This window comes from Muscardinus avellanarius (assembly GCF_963383645.1).
Source record: "Muscardinus avellanarius genome assembly, chromosome: 14".
In the NCBI taxonomy this organism is placed as follows: domain Eukaryota; kingdom Metazoa; phylum Chordata; class Mammalia; order Rodentia; family Gliridae; genus Muscardinus; species Muscardinus avellanarius.
In genome coordinates, this window is record NC_137800.1 from 49,886,982 (window position 1) to 49,904,352 (window position 17,371).

The window sequence follows — 17,371 nt, forward strand, 5'->3', positions numbered from 1 at the left end:
TAAATGAAATAGAGAATAAAAACAATACAAAAGGTCAACAACAAAGCTGGTTCTTTGAAAAGATTATTAAGATGGACAAACTGCTGGCCAACCTAACTATAAGAGAGAATATGCTTAAATCATTAAAATCAGAAATGAAAAAGGAGACATCACAGAAAATGGGAAAATGAGAAAATGGGTAAATGTACTATTAGAAACTATTTTGGAGCAATCGGTGAGGATGCTGCAAAGCTCCGGGAGGAGGGTGGGTCTTCCTGGAGTGGAGTGCCAGAGTCCTCCTCATCCTCCAGCCACCCTGGCTCAGCTGCCAACCATCTGACTCCACCTTCCACCACTCAGGGAGCAGAGCCTTAGATGACTGGTGCAAGCACTCTGCGGCCAGAGCCTGAGGGGCTGGGGCTTTGGACCCTTGGGGTGGTGGATGGTGTGCATTGCAGATTCTTCTTAAGCCTCTGAAAAACAAAACAAACTCTGCAACAGAAAATAGCTGCAAATAAGCCCAAAGGTGAGAATTCCTTGGCCTTGCACAAAGACATCATGGTGGGCAGTGGTGGTGTGGGAAAGTCTGCTCTGACTCTGCAGTTCATGTATGATGAGTTTGTGGAGGACTATGAGCCTACCAAAGCAGACAGCTATAGGAAGAAAGTAGTACTGGATGGAGAGGAAGTGCAGATTGATATCTTAGATACAGCCAGGAAGGAGGACTATGCCACAATTAGAGACAACTACTTCCGAAGTGGAGAGGGGTTCCTCTGTGTCTTCTCTATTACAGAAATGGAATCCTTTGCTGCCACAGCTGATTTCAGAGAGCAGATTTTAAGAGCAAAAGAATATGAGAATGTTATATTTCTGCTGGTTGGTAAGAAATCAGATTTAGAAGATAACAGGCAGGTTTCTGTAGAAGAGGCAAAAACCAGAGCTGACCAGTGGAATGTTAACTATGTGGAAACATTTGCTAAAACACGAGCTAATGTTGACAAGGTAAAATGTGGCTCCTCTTGTTACTGCATCATGTAAAAATAGACTGATTTACTTCAACGCCACTCCATTTTTTCTAGAGTCTGAGACAAGATTTAATATGTACTGATTTTGTCATCATTCAAGTACAAAATGTTAGGAATTTCTTCCTTCACCTTGTTCTTAGCTTCCCCAAGAGACATTAAAGCATGAAATACCACAGCTACATGTACATTTTCTTTTAGTACTCTAGGCATTCCTAACCTGAATCCTTGCCCTTATGGGGCTGCATAATTGAGAAAGAATTATGTAAGTCCCAAGAAATTGGTGATGAACATCCTTCCTACTAACCTGGTGCCCCCTCTGCACTCCACTTAACTTCTCAAAAGTGCCTCCCAACATGAAAAAACTCCAGATAAGAGATTTTTTAAGCCTTTGTTACTACTATTACTTTACCCATCCTCACCCTTTTTTCCTGGAAAGGCCAGTCCTCTCTCCTCCTCTCTTACCTTCCCACTTTGTACAGAGTGGCTCTTCCTGGGGACCAGATGTAGGACCCCTGCCAAATTTCTAAGAGCCCAAGTGTACCTCATCCTGCTGTTGGAAGCCATTCTAATACTGAGGAAGATCGTCCTCTGGGAGGAGGCAGCACAGTTGCTCAAAGTCTCAGTCTGTCCTATTTCAGCCCCTTAGTTTCTAAACTCTGCAGTGGCACAGTAGTGCCTCTCCAGTGTGCACATCAGTTGCCTATAAAGTGTGATAAACACACATCCTTGGATCTTACCCCCAGAGATTTTGTTCATTTGGTCTGCAATAGGACCTGAGATTTAGCAGGTTCCCAGGTGATGCAGACTGTGACCTTGTGGACCATGTTTTGAGTCACACTGTGCTTTAGGTAGCCTCAAGATTTGTGGACTCATCTGCTTCTACCTGGTGATTCATAGTTCTAATACAGAAGGCATAAGACTAAAAACAATCAGAGGTTCTTTCTATTTATTTGCTGTAGGTCTTAAGACAGTGTCATGTGTCTTAGCTAATTGATTTTTTTTTTGTGGTACTGGGAATGGAACCCAGGTGCATTCTACCTCTGAGCTACACTCCCACCCCTATTTTTTATCCTTTATTGTGTAACATCATGCCTGGCTTGCTGATTTCTTTTTTAGTCACATGGGCATATTTCTGCAAGTGCACGATATCTCTACTCATCATACTCTACTGGTTTTCTGTAAGCTGGGTATGATGGTACACACTTGTAAACCCAGTGACTTAGGCTATTATGGCAGAAGGATAGAAAGATCAAGACCAACAATTTAAAAAGACCCTGTCCCAATTTTTTTTTTTTAATCTTTGGAGTAATTATTTATTTTTTTTATTTCTATATTTTTATTCTTTTTTTAATTGGTGCACTGTATTCATACATCATAGTGGGATACAAACTTTTGTAGACATACATGCACACATCGCCCAGTCAGCCCCTACCCGATCCCCACCCCATTCCCTCCAAATCCCTCCTTCCCGTGCTTGGCTTAGTGGTTGACATCTAGTATTAAAGCAATTTATCCAAAATTAAAAATGATAATCTCACATAACAGTTTCATTTTTCTGATACCAAGCTTTTGATAACTTAAAGATAACATTTCATTATTTCTTTTTGCTTTCTTTCTTACCAGAGAATATATTTTTCTTTTTTTTTAAGTGAAACTATCATATATTTTTATATTTATTTTTCAGAAAAAAATCTATCCTAATATGGAATATGGGATCTAGATACCCAAAATGATCTTGAAAAAGAACAAAGCTAGAAGATATATATTTTCTGATTTCAAACCATATAAAGCTACAATAATTGAAACAGTGTAGTACTGTTCTAAAGGCAGATATATAAACCATTGGAGTTAAATAAAAGCCTAGAGATACATTCTTTCATATACTGTCAAGTTATTTTTGACAAGGTTTCCATGAACATTTAGTGGAAGAAATAATAATATTTTAACTAAATATTGTTGAAAAATAATAATTACATGGAAAAGAATAAAATTGGACCCTTACTTAATCCCATATAAAAATATTAACTCAAAATAAATAAAAGACCTAAATATAAACCTTAAGACTATAAACTTTTAGAAGAAAACCTGGGTCATAAAACCTCACAACATTGAAATTGGCAGTAATTTCTTGGATATGATTTCAATGGCACAGGCAACAGAAGAGTATACAAACTCCCTAAAAAATAAAAAAATATTGTATATCCAAAGACAATGTAAACAGAGTTAAAAGTTATTGATAGAATGGGATAAAATATTTTCAAATGCTATATCTGAAGGTATATTAATATTCCAACTAGAAATCCTAAAAATTAACAAAAATAAAAGCAAACAATACAATTTAGAGATAGGTATAAAACTAACATAAATAATGAATCTCCACAGATAACTAATCTGAGTTTTCTGTTGGATGAAAAATCTTGTTTCTCTGGTTCTGGTGTGTGTTACCTATTTCTTCTTTGTAGTTAATCTCTTTGAGTATTTTCTCTAGTGCTGGTTTTGAAGACATAAATTCCTTCAGTTTCTGTTTGTCAGGAAAGCTTCTTATTTCCCCATCTAATTTGATAGAACGTTTTGCTGGGTAGGAAATTTTTGGCTGGAAGTTGTTTTCTTTCAGAGTTTGGAATAGGTTACTCCAAGCCCTTCTGGCTCTCTTGACTTGGTTTGGGAAGTCTGTAGTGATTCTAATTGGTTTGCCTCTGAATGTCACTTGGCCCTTTGTTTTTGTTGCCTTTAAGATTCTCTGCTTGGCTTCCACATTGATCATTTTGACCATTATGTGGCATGGGGATCCTCTTCTCCGATCCTGTCTAAAGGGAGTTCTATAAGTTTCCTGGACCTGTGTATCGACTTCTTGCTCTATGTTTGAAATTTTTCTGCTATTACTTCCTTGAAGAGATTGTTGATCCCTTTGGTTTCACCTTCTTTTTCCTCTTCTATTCTAATTATTCTTAGGTTAGCTCTCTTAAAATGGGCCCATATTTCTTCAATGTCAGATTCCTGCTGTCGGATATTTTTTTCTAAATTAAAAACTATGCGTTCTTTTTTGGATTGATCATCTTCTAAGAGAGATTTTATTCTCCATGTGGTCTAATCGGTTGTTTGTACTTTGAATTGAGGCCTTTCTTTACTTCATCAATTGCATTCTTTATATCTTTTTGGCTCTCTCTGAATTCTTTTTGAAACACCTCTATTATTTCTACAGTTATTTTTCTGATTTGATCTTCTAGGAATCTCGGAATTTTTGTTTTATCAGGTTCTGATGTGTGGGGTTGTGGGCATTCATTGCTCCATTGTTATTCCTCTTTCTCATTATTTCGGAAGTTTGTGCCTTCTCTGGGTTCTTCTCTGGGTCACTATGACTTCACTTAAGGTTCTCTGGATCTCGAGTCTGTGGTATCTCAGACCCCACTACTCCTTTACTGGGTTATATCACAGAGTCTCAGACCCAGGGAGTCGATAGAGGCTGCTTTAGATTATGGGCGGTGCCAGGTTGCGCGTTCTCCTATGGTGTGATATCTCTGCCACCGCGACTCCCCCACTGGGTCAAGTCCCAGGGAGTACAGTACTGGGATTTCTCCTCTGGGGCCCGCAATTTGACTCACTGTTGTTGAGTACGCAGATGGAGCTGTAGTGGACTCAGTGAATTCGCTGCTGCTGCCGCCGGTGGCATATGGCGCTGCTGCCATGCTCTTGCTCGTGAGGCTGGCGTATTTCTTCTCTGGTATTGAGCTTCACTCTGAGTCCCTGCAGTGTGTACTGAGCTCAGCCACTAAGAGCTTTAGATGTTCCCTGCGCTGAAAAATCCCACCTGGCTGTTCCGCAGCAGCTCACCTTGGCTCACTGTAGCTGTCCGGTGAACTCGCCACTGCCGCCGACAGTAAGGCGCTGCTGCCGTGTCCTTGGGTGTGAGGCTGGTGTATCTCCTCTGTGGCTCTGAGCTTTGTTCTGAGTCCCCTTCCTCTCTGGAGCCTGGTGATTTTTTTGTTTTTCTGGTGATAGTGTTTTCTGGCTATGAAAGGCACTGATTTTTTGGTAATGGAGATTGGTTGTTAGCGGGGCTCTTAAGCCCTGCTTTAATCGGTCGCCATCTTCCCGGAAATCTCCTGTCCCAATTTTTAATGTGCTTACAAAAATTTATTTAAGATTCAAAGTGGGGACTATACCAGCCCATGCCGAGGTGCTGCCCAGGTTGAAGGTCACGGAAGAGAATGTTGAGCTGTATGTTGACCAGTCTGGGGTGGATAGAGAGAGGCCAGCTCTGTAGTGCCTGCGGTGACCAATGTTCGGGGTTTGCTGTGCACCAATGGAGAGAAGAAGTAGCTGTTTCCTGAATGACTTCTGCAACCCCTCGTGGGCAGAAGGAGAGAAGATGGGGTCCCCCAGATACCTAGGAGGCACAGGAAGAGTAATTCAGACTCCCACCATTCTCCAGGAAACTCTCTCTCACTGAATTCTCAGATGACCCCTTGATGCTGGCATCCAAGGCTTTCTGTTTCTCCCTTAAATGGCTAAGGGTGGCCTGTAACCTGAAATCCTTCTGTCCCAGCCTCCTAAGTCCTGAGATTGCAGGTTTGTGCCACTGTGCCCAGCTGATACGTTGTTAATGGAGCATCTTGATTCATACCTGGGCAAGGAAGGACTCAGAGACCTTTTTCTGGATTCACAGGGCTTTATGCACAAAATACAGGTAATAGCAGTATGGTCACTCCCCTCCTGGATGTAGATACTTCCTGTTTGTGCCCCAAACCTCATTCTTCTTCAAGTCCAGACCTGGCTGTGAACTCAGACTGGCACAGCCAGGGTCTGCCTTGATGTCTCCTCTGGGGTGACTTGTATTCTTCTCAAGCTTAATTGTCCAGAATAGAACTCCTGGTTTTGTGTTAAGATCCTCATCCAGCTGTGGCAGGTGATGAGTTCCACACATCCCTTGGTCCTCTAGGGATGACCCAGAGGCCATCATTGCCTCTTCTGCTCTAAAGCCTCATACTCAGTATATCAGGCAGTGCTGTTGGCTGTTCCTTCAAGTTTCTGCATTCCCTCAGCTGGGGACATCCATGGCCACTATCCTCATCCTGGCCTCTCTCATCTCATGCCTGGATTTCAGCGGCAGCAGCCACAACATCCCAGCCCCCCAGAGGTGTCCTGAGAGCCTAAGTCAGGACTCTGATCAAAGCCCTGCAGCTATCCTGGTGTGGTGGCATGCACTTGTAATCCCAGCATTTGGGAGGCTGAGACAGGAGGATCGTGGTTCGAGAACAGCCTCAGCTACTTAGTGAGGCCCTTTGAAACTCAGTGAGGAGAACCTGGGAAGATGGCGGCGGCCGTGGTCACAGTGGCGACCACTCAAAAGGACATGCATTCCTTGGAGAAGCCCTGGACACCAGATTTTGGTTTAATATCAGATTGGGACAACTTAAGGAGACATTTCCAACAGCGACTTTCTATCTAGAATTCAGGAGAGAGAGAGTGGATAATAATGGAATTAGAAGCAAGAGGACAAGGACGTGTACACCATGCATGAAAAGTGATTTTTGGAAGAACATCTCAGGAGGGATTAGAGAAAAGACCACTTCAGCTATGCATGCTGGGGACTCCTATCAACATACCTTGTAAGAAAAAATGATCCAGGCATGTTGAAGGGAGCCCAGCAGTACCAGGCAGGGAGCTCAGTGCGCCTGGCTGCCGCACTCCTCTGTGCTTGGCTGGGGCTCATGCTGCACTTGGAATAGCAGATCCTGCTCTATGAGGTGAGGCTGTGGGCCTCTGCTCTTGGAGGGGAGATAAAATGCATTGTTGCCGAGTGCTTGATCTCACTACCTCTTCAAAACACACATACTGCCTTCTCTTATTAAAAAAAAAATATTGGAGAGGGGCTAAGATGGCGGTGGCGGCAGCCAGGATTCAGGAGATGCAGACAAATCCTATCCAATTCACCTGGAACTTTTGAAAAAAAAAATCCCTGGTGAAAGGGAACTGCTTCTGCTGTACATGCTTAATAATTCTGGACATCATATCATGTAAGGAAGGAGCTTAGTGGAGAACCAGGAGGAAGGCAGCAGCAGTGTCAGAGGTGGAGGCTAAGTATTTGGGTGAGGCAGAGATCTGATCCAACCCACCTTGATCTTCTGAAGAAATTGCCCCAAAGGTAGAATGCTACCGCCACACACATGCTTAGGATTTCTGCACAACATGCAGTGTGGGAAAAGTGTTTGGGAGAGAATTGAGATAGTGGAGGCAGCAGCAATGGTGGCGGCCAGTATTCAGAAGGGGCAGAGATCTGATTCAATCCACCTTGATCATTTGAAGAAATCGCCCCAAAGGTAGAATGCTACTGCTGCACATGCTCAGGAATTTGGGACAACATGTTGTGTGAATAAGGTGCTCAGAAGAGAACCGAGATGGCAGAAGCAGTGACAGCGGTGGTCAATATTTGGTAGAGGCAGAGATTCAATCCAATCTACCTCATAATTTTAAAGAAATGTCCTCAAAAGTATACGGATACTGCTGCACGTGCTCAGGAATTCTGGAAAACAGATTGTGTGGGAAAGGTGTCAAGGAGAGAACTGAGATGGCAATGGCAGCAGCGGCAGTGGTGGTAACCAGAATTTGGAGGGGAAGACAGATCCAGTTCACTCCACCTTGAACTTTTGAGGAAATCTCCCCCAAAGTAGATTGACTGCTTCTGCCACACATGTGCAGGAATTCTGGACAGCATGCTAAGTGTTAAAAGGGTTTGGGGGTTATCAGAGGGAGCCATGCATAGCTGGGATGGGCTTCCATGCTGTGTGTTCTGGGAGTCATTATCCTTCATGGCTACCACGCTCCTCTGTGCAGAGCGGGAGGCCAGGGTGCACGTGGAACAGCAGAGCCTGCTCTTTGAAGTGAAGATGTGGACCTCTGCCTTTGGAGGGAAGACAAAATTTATTGCCACTAGATATTTGGGGTCCCAGCCTTTGAAAAAGACATGTACTGCTTTCTCATATTAAAAAAAATGGAAGAATGCTGGGCATGGTGGCACACGCTTGTAATCCCCGCACTTGGGAGGCAGGGACAGGAGGATCATGCAGGTTCAAGGGCAGCCTTGCTGGCTTAAGAGACCCTGTTTCCAGATTAAAAAAAAATATATATATATATTTATATATATATATATATATATACATATATATATATATGTAGTCTCTGGGAGTGTAGCCCAGAAGTAGAATGGTTGTACACCAGTGCCACCGAAGAAGAAGAAGAAGAAGAAGAAGAAGAAGAAGAAGAAGAAGAAGAAGAAGAAACATCTGTAGACTACCTGCTCATAGTGACAGAGATCAGAGCCTGATGCAGAGCAAGGCCAGTGCCGGGGCCTCAGAGGCCAGGGTAGGAGCCTGCTAGGTGGCTAGGCTGGTGCTGAGGCCAGCCAGGGGATCAGAGCCTGCTGCAAGGCAAGGCCGGTGCTGGGGCCCCCAAGGCCAGGGTCAGAGCATGCCGAGGGGTAAGGCTAATGCCAGGGTCAGCAAGGCAGGGATCAGGGCCTGCCATGAAGCATGGCCAGTGCTGGGGCCTCCAGAGGCTGGTATTGAAGGCTGCCGAGGGGTGTGGCTGGTGCCAGGGACAGTGAGGCTAGGATTGGAGCTTGCTGTGAGGCACGGCCAGTGCTGGGTCCTTGGAGGGCGGGATTGGGTCCTTGGAGGGCTGGTGCCGGGGCCAGTGAGGCCAGGATCAGGGCCTTCCATGAGGCACGGTCAGTGCTGGGGCCTCTGAGGCCAGGATCAGAGCCTGCTATGTGGTGAGGCCATAGCTGGATTCAGTGAGGCTGGGATAGGAGCTTGCCTTAAGGCAAGGCCAGTTCTGGGGCCTTAGAGGCCAGGATTGGAGCCTGCCAAAGGGGTGAGGCCAGTACCAGTGCCAGCGAGATCAGGATCAGAGCCTGCTGTAGGCAAGGCCAGTGCTGGGTCCTTGGAGGCAGGGATTGGAGCCTGCCAACGGTTGAGGCCAGTTCCAGGGACAATGAGGCTAGAATCAGGGCCTTCTGTGAGGCAAGGCTGGTGCTAGGGCCTCCAAGGCTGGGACCAGAATCTGCCAAGGGGTGAGGCTGGTGTTGGGCCAACGAGGCTGGGACCAGAGCCTGCCATGAGACACGGTTGGTGCTGGGGCCTCTGAGGCCAGGATTAGAGCCTGTCATGTGGTGAGGCCATAGCTGGAGTCAGTGAGGCTGGGATAGGAGCTTGCCTTAAGGCAAGGTCAGTGCTGGGGCCTTAGAGGCCAGGATCGGAGCCTGCTGAGGGGTGAGGCCAGTGCCGGTGCCAGCGAGACCAGAATCAGAGCCTGCTGTAGGCAACGCCAGTGCTGGGTCCTTGGAGGCTGGGATTAGAGCCTGCCGAAGGTTGAGGCCAGTTCCGTGGCCAATGAGGATAGGATCAGGGCCTGCTGTGAGGCAAGGCTGGTGCTAGGGCCTCCGAGGCTGGGACCAGAGCCTGCCATGAGGCACAGTCGGTGCTGGGGCCTCTGAGGCCAGGATCAGAGCCTGCCATGTGGTGAGGACATAGCTGGAGCCAGTGATGCTGGGACAGGAGCTTGCCTTAAGGCAAGGCAAGTGCTGAGGCCTTAGAGGCCAGGATCGGAGCCTGCCATGTGGCGAGGCCTGTGCTGGGGTCAGCAAGGCCGGGATTGGTGCCTGCCTATTGGTGAGGCGGTAACTGGAGCCAGTGGGGCCCGGTTAGGAGCTTGCCTTAAGGCAAGGCCGGTTCTGGGGCCTCTGAGGCCGGGATCAGAGCCCACCATGAGGCAAGTGCTGGAGCCAGAGAGCTGGCATCAGAGTCTCCCGGGTGGCCAGGCCGTTGCCCGGGCCTTCAAGAGTGGGGTTGGAACTTGCAATGCGGCATACACAGAGAAATATCACAGAAAATAAAAAATCTGATGCTTTTCCTAATATGCAAAAACTAGGAAGAAATGGGTAAGAGGAGGAAATCTAGTTGAAGAAAGGGTCCTATGGAAGATCAGTTAAGGTGACCAATCAGAGGGGATGGTATGGGGAAGATGGAATCTCTTTAAAACACATGATGTACATACGTAAACAAATATATCAAAGTTAATCACTAAGTCAAGCATGGGATTGAGGGAAGGGGAGGGAATGGAATGGGGATTGGATAAAGGCTAATTGCATGATGTGTGCTTGTATATCCTCACAAGTCTTATATTCCATTGTGATGTTTGACTACAATGCACCAATAAAAATGTATTAAATAAAAATCTATTTTGAAAATTTATACTCCAATTTTTTGACTGGATAATATGGAAGAAATTTATAGATTTCTAGGCACATATAACCCATTTAAATTGAACTATAGCAAGCCTAAACCAACCAATAGAAGCAAAGAAATAGAAACAGCAATAAAAATTCTGCCATCAAAGAAAAGTCCAGGCTCAGATGGGTTTCCAGCTGAATTCTACAAAACTCTCAGGGAAGAACTAATCCCAATACTTCACAACTTGTTCTGGGAAATAGAAAGAGACAGAATTTTTCAAACTTCTTCAACAAGACCAATATCACATCAATACCAAAACAAAACAAAGATACCTCAAGAAATTAAAACTATAAATCAATATCTTTTATGAATGTACATGTAAAAATTCTAAACAAAATACTAGCTATGTGCATTCAAAACCATAACAAAAGAATTTTACATCACAACCAAGTTGATTTTATCTCTGAAAAGCAAGGCTGGTTCTTGCAAATTAATACATGGTATTCACCACATAAATAGAATTGAGAACAAAAACCATATGATCATATCAATAGATGTGGAAGAACCATTTGACAATATTTAATACCCATTCACAGCAGAAAATCTGAATAGAAGGAATGTATCTCAACTTCATTAAGACAAATACAATAAACCCAAAGCCAACGCCATATTGAATAGGAAAAAAACTGAAAGAATTCTCTTTAAATCAGGAACAAGATAGAGATCCCCACAATCAACACTTCTTTTCAATATAGTCCTCGAGACTCTTACCACAAGAAGAAGACAAGAGAAGGATATCAAAGGAATTCAGATAGGAAAAGTGGGAGTAAAATTATCTTTGTTTGCAGATGACATGATTCTATATCTAGGAGACCTAAAGAACTCAACCAAAAAAGACTACTGGAGCTGATTAAGCAATGCAGCAAAGTAACAGGATACAAAATCAATCTAAATAAATCAGTTGCTTTTCTATATGCCAAAAATGAATCCACAATGAAAGAAATAAAGAACATAATTTCATTCACAATAACCTCAAAACTAAACATGTACCAAGGAATTAACCTAACCAAAGATGTAAAATACCTCTACAATGAAAACTATAAAACATGGAAAAAATAAATTGAAGAAAACCTTGGAAGATGGAAAGGTCTCCCTTGCTCATGGTTAGGCAGAATAAATATAAAAATGGACATTCTGCCAAAAGTGATCTACTGATTTAATGCAATTCTCATCAAGATACCAAATACAAAAAAAAAATTGCTTGAGCTTCCGGGAAGATGGCGACAGAGAAAAGCAGGGCTTATGAAACCCACTAACAACCAATCTCTATTACCACAAAATTAGCGCCTTTCATAGCCAGAAAACACCATCAGCAGAGAAACAAAAAATGTAAATACAAGGGACAGAGAAAAAGATGGCTGAAAAACGAGAAACACCAGAAAGAAACCAGACCGTAGTGATGCGGCCGGAGCCGCAGCATAGAACGAAGTGGGTGCCATCTTCTCTTGCAGTACCAGGCTCCAGAGAGGAGGGGGACTAAGAACAGAGCTCAGAGCCACAGAGGAGATATACCGGCTTCACGCCCGAGGTTGCAGCAGCAGTCCCTTACTGCCGGCGGCAGAGGCAAGTTAACTGGATGGCTCCAGACCAAAGCACTCAACAGCCCACCAGGCTCCAGAGAGGAGCGGCAGACAGTGAGCCGAGGTGAGCCGCTGCAGATCAGCCAGGAGGAATTCGGCAAATTTCTTGGTGCAGGGAGCATCTAAAGCTTTGGGGCTGGGCTCAGCACACCCTGCATGGACTCAGAGTGAAGCTTAATACCAGAGAAGAAATACGCCAGCCTCACGGCCAAGGGCGTGGCAGCGGCGCCATATTGCCACCAGCGGCAGCAGCAGCGAATTCACTGAGTCCACTACAGCTCCATCTATGTACTCAACAACAGTGAGTCAAATTGCGGCCCCTATAGGAGAAATCCTGGTACTGTACTTCCAGGGACTTGACCCAGTGGGGGAGTCGCGGTGGCAGAGATATCACACCATATGAGAACGCCCAACCTGGCACCCCCCATAGTCTAAAGCAGCCTTGATTGATGCCCAGGGTCTGAGATTCTGCAATACAACCCAGTAAAGGAGTAGTGGTGACTGAGATAACACAGATTCGAGATGCAGAGCACCTTAAGTGAAGTCATAGTGACCCAGAGAAGAACCCAGAGAAGGCACAAACTTACGAAATCATGGGAAAGAGGAATAACAATGGAGCAATGAATGCCCACAACCCCACACCTTCAGAACCCGATAAAACAAAAATTCTGAGATTCCTAGAAGATCAAATCAGGAAAATAACTGTAGAAATAATAGAGGTGTTTCGAAAAGAATTTATAGAGAGCCAAAAAGATATAAAGAATGCAATTGATGAAGTAAAGGCCTCAATTCAAAGTACAAACAACCAATTAGACCACATGGAGAATGTTGCCGACTAATCTCAGTTGGGTCGTTATTGTCAGCTCCCGGTCAAATCCTCAGAAAGATGGGGCAAAAGGCAGGTGATGTCCTGCAGAAACTTATCTGCAGCGATTCTTTCCCCTCTATGAATTCCCTAAGTTTTTAGGTACGACGTTTGGGAAAGAATCTGAGGCGGACAAAGGCTTCTTGAGCCAATGACAATTTATTACAGGGACCCAGAGAAAATTTATACCCTTCACCAGTGAGATTAATAATAGGAGAAAAAAAAGAAAGGGAAGGGGGGCAATCACAGCAAAACAATAGTGAATTACATATAAACAAAGTAAATGACTAGTCCAGCATTTAGGAGATAAGCTCCGGATCTTTCTTCCGATATTGCAGCAGGGCAGGTCCAAAGGTAAATTCCAAAGGCAATACAGGCACGCCCAAGGCCCAGGGCTTGGAGAATACGCCTTCTCATGGAATCTTCTTTTGCTTTCTTTTTTGAAGTTTCCATCTATATCCATATGACAAGCATGGGGAGATGTGGCGGTCCAGGGAGATGCGATGGGAGTCTCTCAGATCTCATCCGCTTTGCCTTCTGAAGTCTGAAAGCTTACAAAAACTCACAACACAGCTTGGCAAATAAGACACCACAAACAACACCATGAAGTTCTTGGATTTAATTGTCAGATGTATTTCCTTAACTGCTGAACACTCTTCTTTAGACAATAAGCCTATTAAAAGTCTAACCATCTTTAATAATCCATTTCTCTGTCACAAACCCTCTGCAACCTGCTTCTAACTTTCTAATTCCTTTCTTTCCCAGTTGGGACTTTCTTATGATAAGCTCTTCTTCATGCAAAAATGCTTTTCTTACTCTTACGGTATTTCCTTTCCTTCATACATATATACTTAAAACGTCTGTCCTTTATTTTGTCATATTCATTAACCATGCGGTCAGCCTCTCTATCTTCAGGAATATTTACACTGGGCGTAAAAGTCACCAATCTTTTTCCTTGAGTCTATTGTATTTGGGCAACTAAGTTGTTTATCAACTAAATTGCTTTAAGGTCACACACAAGGTTTTTATCTTCTCTGTCTCTAGGCAGGATCTCAAGGGTAAACAGAGTTACCTTAAACTGAGCTACCTTACCGGAGTTAATAGCTTAACCTAAGTTAGTGATAGTGGGGGTCGGAGGCCATTTGTGATTGCTGCAGCTGGAGTGCTTATCACAGCATCTGAGTTCTGGCCAGTTTTTATTATTATTGAGCAGAGCCAAGGATGTTTAGACAAATTATTAGAGAATTTATTTCCTCAGACTCAATTTCTTTCATAGTCCTGTTCTCACATCACCGGAGCAATTCGTGTAGAGAGTTAAAAGAATAATAGTAAAAGTGGGGGGTACTTTGGCCAGAGACGACATCTCCTTCTCGGGGCTTTTTGCCGATTTTTACTATGTGGAGTGTGGTCTCAACACATAGATGCCGAGGCAGCAGGATGTCTTGGCAGGAGAATAAAATCTCTCTTAGAAGATGATCAATCCAAAAATGAACGCATAGTTTTTAATCTAGAAAAAAATATCCGACAGCAGGAATCTGACATTGAAGAAATATGGGCCCATTTTAAGAGAGCTAACCTAAGAATAATTGGAATAGAGGAGGGAAAAGAAGGTGAAACCAAAGGGATCAACAATCTCTTCAAGGAAGTAATAGCAGAAAAATTTTTCAAACATAGAGCAAGAGGTCGATACACAGGTCCAGGAAACTTATAGAACTCCCTTTAGACAGGATCGGAGAAGAGGATCCCCACGCCACATAATTGTCAAAATGACCAATGTGGAAGCCAAGCAGAGAATCTTAAAGGCAACAAAAACAAAGGGCCAAGTGACATTCAGAGGCAAACCAATTAGAATCACTACAGAATTCCCAAACCAAGTCATGAGAGCCAGAAGGGCTTGGAGTAACATATTCCAAACTCTGAAAGAAAACAACTTCCAGCCAAAAATTTCCTACCCAGCAAAACTTTCTATCAAATTAGATGGGGAAATAAGAAGCTTCCACGACAAACAGAAACTGAAGGAATTTATGTCTTCAAAACCAGCGCTAGAGAAAATACTCAAAGAGATTAACTACAAAGACGAAATAGGTAACACACACCAGACCAGAGAAACAAGATTTTCCATCCAACAGAAAACTCAGATTAGTTATCTGTGGAGATTCATTATTTATGTTAGTCTTTTACCTATCTCTAAATTGTATTGTTTGCTTTTATTTTTGTTAATTTTTAGGATTTCTAGTTGGAATATTAATATACCTTCAGATATAGCATTTGAAAATATTTTATCCCATTCTATCAGTAACTTTTAACTCTAGTTACATTGTCTTTGGATATACAATATTTTTTTATTTTTTTAGGGAGTTTGTTTACCCTTTTGTTACCTGTGCCATTGAAATTATATCTAAGAAATTACTTCCAATTTCAATGTTTTGAGGTTTTATGACCCAGATTTTCTTCTAAAAGTTTATAGTCTTAAGATTTATATTTAGGTCTTTTATCTATTTTGAGTTAATATTTATATATGGTGTTAGGTAAGGATCCGATTTTATTCTTTTTCATGTAATTATTATTTTTCAACAATATTTAGTTAAAAGATAATTATTTCCTCCACCAAATGTTCGTGGAAACCTCCTCAAAAATAACTTGACAGTATATGAAAGAATGTATCTCTAGGCTTTTATTTAACTCCAATGGTTTATATATCTGCCTTTATAACAGTACTACACTGTTTCAATTATTGTAGCTTCATATGGTTTGAAATCAGAAAATATACATCTTCTAGCTTTGTTGTTTTTCGAGATCATTTTGGTTATCTAGAGTCCATATTACATATCAGGACAGATTTTTTTATGAAAAATAAATAAATAAATGTATGATAGTTTCACCTAAGAAAAGAGAAAAAATATTTGCTGGTAAGAAAGAAAGCAAAAAAAAATTGAAATGTTATCTTTAAGTCATAAAAAGCTTGGTATCAGACAAATGAAACTGTTATGTGAGATTATCATCATTAAAATTAGATAAATTGCTATAATACTAGATGTCAACCACTAAGCCAAACATGGGAAAGAGGGATGGGGAGGGAATGGGGTGGGGCTCGGGTAGGGGCTAACTGGGCGATGTTTGCATGTATTTCTACAAAAGTATTTTCTTTATACCATTATGATGTATGAATACAGTGCATCAATAAAAAAAAGAAAAAAAGATACCAAAGACATTCTTCATAGACCTAGGGAAATCAGTCATAAATTTTATATGGAGAAAGGAAAGACCCAAAACAACCAAAGTATGCAGGAGGCATCACATTTTCTGACTTCAAATTATACTACAGAGCAAAAAAACCCCCCAAAAAACAAAAACAAAAACAAAACAAAACAAAACAAAAAACAGCATGGTACTGGCACAACAACAGGCATATAAATAAATGGAACAGAATAGAAGATACAGAAACAAACCCACACACTTATAGTCAATTGATCACTGACAAAGAGGCCAAACTCATACACTGGAGAAAACACAGCCTTTTCATTAAATGGTGCTGGGACAACTGGGTATTCATTTGTAGAAAGATGGAACTAAATTCTCACCTCTCACTCTGCACAGAAATAAACTTGAGATGGATCCGAGACCTAAAAATCAGACCAGAGACTGGGAAACTATTAGAGGAGGGCATAGGTTCAACAGTTCAAAATAGGCACAGGTAGTAACTCCCTCAACAAGACCTCAAAAGCACAAAAAATTAAAACAAGTGGGATGGCATCAAACTAAAAAGTTCGTGCTCATCAAAGGAAACCATCAAGAAACTAAATAGAAAGCCTACAGAATGGGAGAAAATCTTTAACAAGTTATATATCTGATGGAGGGCTAATATTCAGAATATACAAAGAGCTGAAAAGTCTCTACAATAGCAAAACAAACAATCCAATCAAGAAATGGGCAAGTGAATTGACTAGACACTTCACAAAAGAAGAGGTGCAAATGGCCAATATATACATGAAAAAATGTTCAGCATCATTTGTCATCAGGAAGAGGCAAATCAAAACTACACTGAGGCCGGGTGTGGTGGTGCACACTTGTAATCCCCATGTTTGGGAGGTGGAGACAGGAGGATCATGCAGTTTTGAAGCCAGCCTCGCTGGCTTAAGAGACCCTGTTTCTGAATAAATAAAATATAAAACACGACCCACTTTCTAATATACAATTGTTGATAAAGATGTCCTCAGTAAGATCCCTAAAAGCAGGACATAGTGACTCACACTTGTAATCCCAGTACTTGGGAGGCTGAGACACATAGATCGCAGGTTCATGGTAATCCTCAAAAACTTAGTGAGGCCATCTTCAACTTAGTGAGATTCTACTTAAAAATAAAAAAAATAAAATCTGGCTGGGGGTGCAGCTTGGAGGTAGAATGCCCTGGAGTTCATCACCAGTGTGTGTGTGTGTGTGTGTGTGTGTGTGTGTGTGTGTGTGTGTGTGTGTGTGATGCACACACACACACACACACACACACACACAATCCCTAAAGCTCAGAAAATAAAATTGAGAATAAATGAGATGGCTGCATTCACCAGAGAAGAGGTCAGGCTGCATAGAATTTAATATCTTTAATTAATAAAGTCGTATATTTTTATTAAATTT

At 42.5% G+C, this 17,371-nt stretch overlaps 1 protein-coding gene across 1 annotated transcript in view; it reads left to right on the top strand.

Annotated features, from left to right (window-relative positions):
* Positions 1–1,017, top strand: part of LOC308273155 (ras-related protein Ral-A-like) — a gene marked incomplete at both ends in the record, with an annotated part of 44,081 nt that extends 43,064 nt beyond the window's left edge. Inside the window, one exon of the mRNA XM_080710253.1 lies at positions 481–1,017. Within this exon, the coding sequence (XP_080566379.1) occupies positions 481–1,017 (537 nt within the window). The remainder of the gene's footprint in view (positions 1–480) is intronic.
* Positions 1,018–17,371: the final 16,354 nt, after the last annotated feature.